Source organism: Camarhynchus parvulus, chromosome 7 (genome assembly GCF_901933205.1).
Source record: "Camarhynchus parvulus chromosome 7, STF_HiC, whole genome shotgun sequence".
Taxonomy (NCBI): domain Eukaryota; kingdom Metazoa; phylum Chordata; class Aves; order Passeriformes; family Thraupidae; genus Camarhynchus; species Camarhynchus parvulus.
The window spans coordinates 5,358,042-5,366,325 of record NC_044577.1 but is presented as its reverse complement, the minus strand read 5'-3'; the positions used below and the strand labels follow the sequence as shown (position 1 = coordinate 5,366,325).

Here is an 8,284-nt window from a genome sequence, read left to right as displayed (position 1 = left end):
CCTGCCAGCAGGTCACCCGTGCCCAAGGCTGCAGCTGCCTCCATCCTGTTCTCCTGTTCACTAAGGCTCTGAAAGAGCCATGGACAGAAATAAAAGTTGAATTCTCAGCATGTCCCCATGTCACCCCCCCTTCCATGCTCTAGCAAGGGGCATTTCTTCACCAGCCTTGGCATGTAAGAACTTCCTAGCACCTAGGAAGCCAAGCAGGACAGGCTCAGGGGAAGGCACAATGCAAGTGAGCCCCAGGAAGAGCTGGCTGTGCACAGGGCTCAAGGGCTCTGTGGATTTGGGAGCATCCTGGGGAGAAGTTCAACCATTTCTGCACTTGAAACCCACCCCCTCCAGCTGCAAGCACAAGCTTCTGGCAAAGCTCAGCATTATTTCTGATAATCCCCTCCCTTTGTACCATTTCTCTTAGCTGGTGGTTTGGGTTTTCTTTTTTTTCCCCAGGAATTTCTGATTAGCAAATGTCCCAGCAGTGCTTTAAGAACATAAACCCTGCTGGGACCCTGAGCACTTCCCCACCCCTGCCTTATGTGGCAGGTGACTGCTGGGTTCACAGGGACACCCAAAAAGCAGGGGGGGAGACACAAAAAGCAGGGTGGGAGACACAAGAGGCAGGGTGGGACACACAAGAGGCAGGGTGGGACACACAAAAGGCAGGGTGGGACACACAAAAGGCAGGGTGGGAGCCCCTTGCACAGCACAGCAATGCAGCAGGGCAGGGTGGGGGGACCTCTGTGATCCTCCCCCTTGTCAGATCCCCACATTTATCCCACAGTCTGCCTTGCCACCCCATTTGGGCAGGGAGAAGGGGCTGCAGGAGCACGTCACAGCTGCCTGCTGACTTACAGAGGCTGGGCAGAGGGGCCAGTCCAGGGCTGTTCTGTGCTGGGGGGCACTGGGAACACCCCCGTGGGAGGGTAATGGTGGTGGTGGTGCACCACAGGTACCTTGGGCCTCTCTGCCTTCACAGCCAGGGGGGCAGCAAGCTGCAGGTCCTTGTTGGAGAGAGACAAAGGGTGGCTTTGGAATGGAGAAAAATGCATTGGCAATATCCATAGTGGCCATACTGCTTTGCTGGTTTTGGATTTAAGTTTGTATAGGAGTTTTGTCGCCCTGATTTTTTAAGATTTTCCAAGCCTTCTGATGTTTACATTCTTGTAACAAAACTTTCTCACACACTTTCTGTAAATAACTTATTGTTTTTCATTCTTTTATGAAGAGGAGAAATTTAATAGACTGTTACTTTGTCCAGTGTCATTGGAGAGGGGGCACTTTCACCCTCCAATTCACTGCCACTTTTGGAAATCTATAAATGTTGAAGTCAGAAAATAAACTTCCCTTTTTTCACCTTGAAAACAGTAGTGTGTACACTTGTGTTGTTTCCTGTCCTATAGTGACTGAGTTTTAGAATGTTTGGTACAGCAGTGCTTAGTGGTGGAGTTATTTTATTTAATGCACGGTAGTCTACAGTTAATTTTAATTATTTTTTAGGTTTATGTACAGGTTAAATGGGGCTGTTGAAGGGTGAGTGGGTTTTGCTGACTATTTTTTGGGGTTTTAGCTTATGGATTATTTTGCGGATGAGGATTACAGCATCTTGATTTGTTTGGTACTGTTGGAGGTGCATTGTTGAGGTGGCAATCAGCATTTGTTGGTTTTTCATTTTTAGGAGTTTTATTGTAGACTGTAGGTTTTTTGATAGTTTGGGTAAGGTGTTTATTTGCTCGATACTTTTTGTTTTTATAGCAGTTATTTTAAATGTTTATTTGAGTTTTTTTTGGGCAGAAACTTGTGCCCCTCATGGGGGAGGGGGCAGGGGGTTCCCTAGCTGAGGGGGCAGGGTTCCACTCGGCCACCCCTTGGGAAAGGAAAACCTTTGGGGTGTGTCTGGACGAGAGTCTGCAGGTCCCACTACAGAGGGTCCAAGAACAATTGGTGACTTCAGATTTCACCTGACCCTCAGACCCCACTCCCTTCAGTTTATTCCATTAGTCAATGCCAGGGAAATGCAGAATTCCAGGATGGCCTGGAGAGGAAGGTGGGCATCAGGGCATGCTCTGCCTCTGCCATCTTTCCTAAGGTGCAGTGTCCTCCACAGTGCTCTGGCTCTCCCAGCTCTCTGTGTGCTTTGGCCAGGCCTGGGTGCTGTTTGTTACCTGCTGGGGCAGAGGAGCCATTGCCCCCCCAAGCTGTGTGAGCAGTGCTGGTGGCAGAGCCTTCAGCATCATGTTCTGCATCATGATCTGGTGCATCTGAGCATTCTGCATCAGCATCATCTCCACCATGTCTGGGAAGAGGAGAAAAGAGTAAGAGCTTTATCCACAACTGACAGGCAGCAGGGGGATCGTGGTAAGGAGTGTCCTCCAGCACACAGAGTGGGCACTGCCACAGAGGCAAAGCAGCTGAAAGGGGGCCCATTGTCCTGAGGTGTAAGGTAGGTGTGTATTCTATTTACCACCTATTAGGAGTAGGGCAGTTCTCTTCTGTTCATTGGGCAGTTTTTCTTTATCTCTTCCACAACCCATCCTCCCTCCAGAGAGATATCTTCTATTAATAGGCCACTGAGTGTCACTGCATGGCTGATAAAAATTACATCATCCCACTGGGAGATGCTCCACCCAGAAAGAAGAGCCAAATATTCCTACCTAAATATAATCTGAGACTTAAAACAACAGGGACACCCTTTTCCCACTAAATTCCCAAAAGAACAACTATCTTCTCTACTGCATTCCCAGAAAAAGACCAAATCCATCTACACCACCACCAGACCTTCAAAAAAAAACCCCTACATCCTTCTACAAAATCACTGCTTTGACAAAACCACATCTGTCACTCCATGAAAACTACAGCCACCATCAAAACTGCTACCAACACCCTAACCAACAGTGTCAAGTCATATTCTACCTCTGACAGTAGTTTATTTTCTAGTTTTTTGTACTGGTTTTTTTCCTAGTAAAAAACTGTTATTCCTATTCCCATATCTTTCCCTGAAACCCCCCTAATTTAAAAATGACAATAACTCAGAGAGAAAGAGTTTACATTTTCCATTTCAAAGAAGGCTCCTGCCTTCCTCAACAGACACCTGTCTTTTCAAACCAAGACACACGCGAAGAACATTGGCATTATTTCCCCAGACAGTGCAAAATTAATGTCTGAGAGTGGGGTTGCTCATCCCAGCTTTCCTGTTTCCCCTCCCTCCTACAGGAAAGCTGCTGCTGAGTCCCTGGTCTTGCCCTGCGAGCCCACAGCCCTGCCTGTGCTGGATGGCAGGGGGGAGAAGGACTGAGCTGCAGCTCTCCCTCCCTCCAGCAAGGACAGGCTGCTCCTGTGAGGTTTCCTCACATTTATGTGATATTGCAGTGCCACCTTGAGTGAGAGCCCACTGGCTCATGGAATAGAAAAGGATGGGAAAAGACCTTTAACTTCATCAAGGCCAAGCTTCAATCTGTCATTTCATGCACATCAAATCTTCTCACAGGATCTCTGGGACCCGAAGGATTTGTGCAGTGTGACTAATTCACTTGGGGAGGAGTGAAGAGGGAGAGGGGAGAAAAAAAGAAGGGAAAAAATAATGAAGGCAACTCTCATTTTCCTTTTTACTGATCATACAAAAAGTGGTTTACATGTAGCAGTTTCAGAGAAGTCATGAGCGGCTTGGGACTATTTTTGTTATGGAAATATAAACTCTGATTCAAAAATCCAGACATTTAGATGAGTATGGGTTGAGAAATACTGCAGTTCCATGACTGAGGATTCCTGGGTGGGATGAACCTTTGGCTGAAGGCTGAGCCAGGGAAATTGTCCCAGGTTTTATTTCATGTATCATTTCACAGTAGCACCCACCTATGTTTAGAAACAAACTTTTATTGGCAATGCACTATATTTAGAACAACACTTTCAGATGTTCTGTCTTGTTTCCAAACACAGGGTACAAACAAAAGCCTGAGGAGATTGAACAGCAGGTTAGGAAGGAACAAAAGAATAAAACCAGATTTCAGAAGCCTGTTTGCCAATTCTGCATCATCCATGACTTTGACTTTGTTAATATTACTCAGTGCCACGAGTTGAGCTGTTCTGCTTTCCCAGTCTTCCCTTGAGTCTGCAGTTCCTTTTTCTTTAGTTGTAGTGATAAGAGTTTCACAACTGAATGCCTTTCACAACTGCTACCCATCCCATTTACGAAGCACAGCTCATTAAACAGCGCATCCCTAACGAGCTTGGACCCCATGCCATGTCATGTGCCCTGCCCTGCCCTGCCCAGGCCTGGTGGCAGGAGCTGCTGCTGTATGGAGGGTTTCTCACCTTCCTTTATGCTCCCAGAGCGGGGGGCTGCAAAGGGCTGGGCTGGGGGAACCTGTGTGATCAGAGGGGAGGGCTGAGGCAGCTGCTGGATGATGGTGGCAGGCTGAGCTGGCATCTGGAACGGGAAGGAAAAATGGACAAGTCAGGCTTGGTTTTGGCCAGCTCGCCCAGCTATGGGAACAGCTGTCATCTGCCTAGGCTTCAGGAGAACTCTGGGATTCTCATGGAGAAGCTGTTGAGGCTGTGGGCTGCCTGAGCAGACATGCATTAAAGTGGCTGAATGGCCAGGCTGGAGTGTGGGCAGCCCTGCCACTCCTTTTGCCATCTTGCTCCAAGAGTAAACCATTCCCATTGTTAATTCTGACCCTTATTTGCCAGATGGCAAATAAGATTTTCCCTTATTTCCCCTTAGGTTTCCCTGCAGGCAGCAAGGGTCCCATCAAAGAGCAATGGGCATATCTTCCCTTTTTGTGGGACGAGAAATCCCATACAGCTCCCAGTGATTGCCAGCTCAGACTGGCACGGTGCTGGTGGTGTTTTCTAGGAGGCAATCCTTACTGTCTGCTGGATGATCCTCGGGGGCTCCACTGGGGAAGCTGGAAAAGGGATCTGGTAGATTTGTGGGAGGGCAGCTCTGTGGTCATGGCAGTGTCCCCCATCTGGTGCAGGTGGCTGTGAAAGCTCTTCCAGAAGGTGCTGCTCCTGCAAAGTCAAGTTTTTTTTATTTTCTTAAAGAAAACCTGGACACAGCAAGGCAGACAGGATGGTTATGCTCTCTGGACTAAATGGGATTAGCCCCTGGGAACCTGAAGCAGGGGCACTGCCAGTGCCTGCAGAAGTGTAAAGAAAATAATTTTTCCTTCCCACAGATCTTGAAGCACAAGCAAAAAGGACTGGGGGGAAAAATTGTACAGAACAAGCTGCCAAAAGTCTGGGAAAACGTTTCAATAATAGTTGGTATCCTCTACAAACTAGGAATAAATAACAATTACTATTGTCTCTACTTTGGCATCGCTAAAAATCCCTTCTTTGCATTCTGGCATGGAAAGTTTATGATGCAGCCGATTCAGGAGAAGCAGAATCACCCACTTTAGTGCCTGAAGCAGGTGCAAGCTCCCTCAGCTGTAGTGAGAGGAGCCAAGCTGCTCTCCAGGCTCTTTCCCTGATTAGCTGGCCCAGCCTTTATATTCCAAAGCAGCAGAGCACTAAACCCTGAGCAGGGTTTTATATTCCAAAGCAGCAGAGCACTAAACCCTGCCCAGCCCCAGAATTGAAGGCCAGGAAAACCCTGAAGCCGCATCAGCAGGGGATGTGCAGGGAACTGGTCCATGTCTGCTCTTACCCTGAGCTCCTGCAGCAGATTTTTCCTTTGGCTCAGGGCACTTTGGAGCAGGTCCTGAGGTCTGTTCCCTGGAAGAGGAAGAGAGTCCATTATGTCCCCAAAGGATCACAAAGACAGAGCTATTACAGCACCTGTGTTATGACATCAATGTGGAAAATGTGTTATTGGGTAGCTGGATGGTGCATATGGGTAAAACTTGATAAAATAAGGGTTTGTTACCCTTGTAAAATCATGGCTCAGCCTGCTACTTTGGCTAAGCAGAAAAGGACTGTGGGAAAGTGACTGAGCTGAATTAGGGGTAGAAAAAGAAGTTAAATAGCCATGATGTGCTCACACTGTGGTATATGGCGGTTGGTTGGATTATGTTTGTTATAATTTAAAACTGTGTAACTGATAAAGACTTAACTGCTCAAAAAGGTCTGGTTTTTGCAATAAAGGGACTCTCCTTTGCACCTGCCTGGGGACTCAGGGTCTCTCTGCTTCAGCAGCTTGAGTTCTTCCACAAAAGGCTTGGGCTACTTTTCTTGTCTATAATGACTTATTCCATGTGCAGCCACAGCTGCTCAGCAGCTCTGCAAAGGCAAAACTCCCCTGAAAACAAACTCTTAAGATTGCTCTCTAAAGCTCCCCTTTTAACCTCCTGGTTTAGGAATCCATTTCAGGCTGAAGGTTTCTAGATGAGCCCTATGCATGCAGAGGATGCCTGTCTGTAGTAACAGCTCCATCCAACTCTGGTTTGGATGTCAACTTTTCTGTTTCCATTTTGTTCTGCATCAACCTCCTTTTCAGTTCATCCCACACATGGTTGATTTTGAAATGAAGATAAGCAGGAATGTTTTCATCTACTTTGGAGCCACGCCTGACATCTGCTCTGGAAAGCACCATTTTGTATTTTGAAACTGTAAGTTGTTACAGGGGATTTTTAAAAATGTTTGGCCACAGCATGAGAAGATTCCAACTATTTGTGCATCAGATCAATGAATAGGAACCCCACAGCACAGTCTAGAAATATCACAGAGCTTCTACAGGTGGCCTTGAATCCACAGACAATACAAACAGTGCATGTGTCATGCAAAGAAAAGTTCCTCCTGCCTTTTCAGGATCAGCAAAGCCAAGCAAACTACAACAGGGTGTACTCCTAGGAGTAAGAGCTAGGACAAACAGGATCAGCATCAGTTTGCTCCAGCTGAGAGGCTGCACAGGATAAGATGAACCTTTCCTGGGCAGGAAGGCATCTTATGTTAGTGCTCAGCTGGCTGTTCACTTCCCCTGGTCAGGAAAAAAAATAGCTGAAGCAATTCAAAAGATAAAAAGCAGTTAGCTCACAGATGAAGGGAAGAGAGGGGATCATCTCCTGAGGAACTCATGCCTGAGAACATAAGCAAGCCCTTTCCAAAATATGCCTAAAATTAGAACAAATGCTTCTCTTACTTGCAGCTGGAAGAGACAAATCCATCTTCTCTAGGTTGTCCTGTTCATTTTCTAGTCTCTGTTGGCAGAACCATAACCAGAACTGGTTATAAGTCAGGCAGAAGAGCTCACAAGGATTCCCAAACCTATGGAACAGGTTTGGGATGGAGGAGATAGAGCAGGAGTGGAGAAAAATGGTGGTTCTTAAAGGAGTATGAAATGTCTCATTACAAATCTAGTTACAGTAAAGAAAGTGATGCTTCCAACTGTCCAAGCTATTCCAGACCTTAAAATTGATAGCATGGTGAATCAGGAGACTTAATTTATTTTGTAGGGCAGAGAGCTGCATCATATGAAGAACTTGATAATGTTGAGTTTGGGCTTGCCTGATAGTCCAAGATCTGATTCTTGATTCAGCAAAATTCTGACCAGGCAACGTGAAAAGCAGTGATGCAATTGTCTTAAAACAATCTGAGATTCTCTTTACCCAAGATTTACTCCAAAACTTTGCCTGTCCCAGCTCAAACTGGCTTTGAGTTAACTGGTGACATCTGCCGTAAAATCAAAGTCAATTTAATTTACTGTAGGTCCACAGAAACTTGCAGAATGTTATTTAAGAAAGTGTCGGTGAGTAGTAGCACTCCTCAGTGTATCTCAGTAGAGTTACACTATAACATAATAAATTTATGTTAAAATACAGTGTTGATGCTTCAACATGCAAGAGCGAAATTCAGTGTTGATGCTTCAACATGCAAGAGCAAAAAGCAGAGCAAAGGTGACCCCTGCAGAAGGATTCCCTTACCTTTTCTAGGAGTTTGAGTTTCAGTCGTGTCAGCTGATCCACCACTGAGGGATCTCCCATCATTTCCTGGAAGAGCAGGCAGGCAAAAGCAGGTTAAAAAGATAAACAGAGGCAGATTGGTTTTCAGGGCTCATTTTTTCCCCTCCACAATCTTCACAGAATAATTCCATTATTAAAAACAATAATACAAGATCAGCAGAAATTGAGAGAAGCAGATAAAATTTCAGTTTCACTCCCAGGTCAGAATGAGTACAAGCATTCACAAAATCACAGACACAGCTTTTCCTGCCATTTCTCTCCACATACTTTCGTGCTGCAGGTTGTGATGCTCACAGGAAGGCAACTGAGACTGAATATTTATTTGTCTGTTCCTAATGGTTGCTATCCTTCCCCTGGCAGCATCACTAAGCCTGGCCTCTGTG

General features: G+C 46.1%; 1 protein-coding gene across 1 annotated transcript; it reads right to left on the bottom strand.

Annotated features, from left to right (window-relative positions):
- Window positions 1-848: 848 nt before the first annotated feature.
- C7H21orf58 (chromosome 7 C21orf58 homolog) lies at window positions 849-8,226 on the bottom strand. Its single transcript, XM_030951956.1, has 8 exons — window positions 8,169-8,226; window positions 7,863-7,928; window positions 7,082-7,139; window positions 5,651-5,718; window positions 4,867-5,010; window positions 4,309-4,423; window positions 2,163-2,293; window positions 849-1,001 (listed from the first exon to the last, which is right to left on the bottom strand). The coding sequence occupies exons 2-8, from the start codon at window positions 7,923-7,925 to the stop codon at window positions 849-851; spliced, it is 732 nt and encodes a 243-aa protein (XP_030807816.1). The 5' UTR covers window positions 7,926-7,928; window positions 8,169-8,226.
- Window positions 8,227-8,284: the final 58 nt, after the last annotated feature.

Coding starts and splice junctions, on each gene's coding strand:
- C7H21orf58 (XM_030951956.1), bottom strand. CDS start 7,925: ATGATGGGAGATCCCTCAGTGGTGGATCAGCTGACACGACTGAAACTC. Junction 7,140..7,862: donor AACTCAAACTCCTAGAAAAG/GTAAGGGAATCC, acceptor TTCTGCCAACAG/AGACTAGAAAATGAACAGGA. Junction 4,424..4,866: donor CGAGGATCATCCAGCAGACA/GTAAGGATTGCC, acceptor TTCCCGTTCCAG/ATGCCAGCTCAGCCTGCCAC.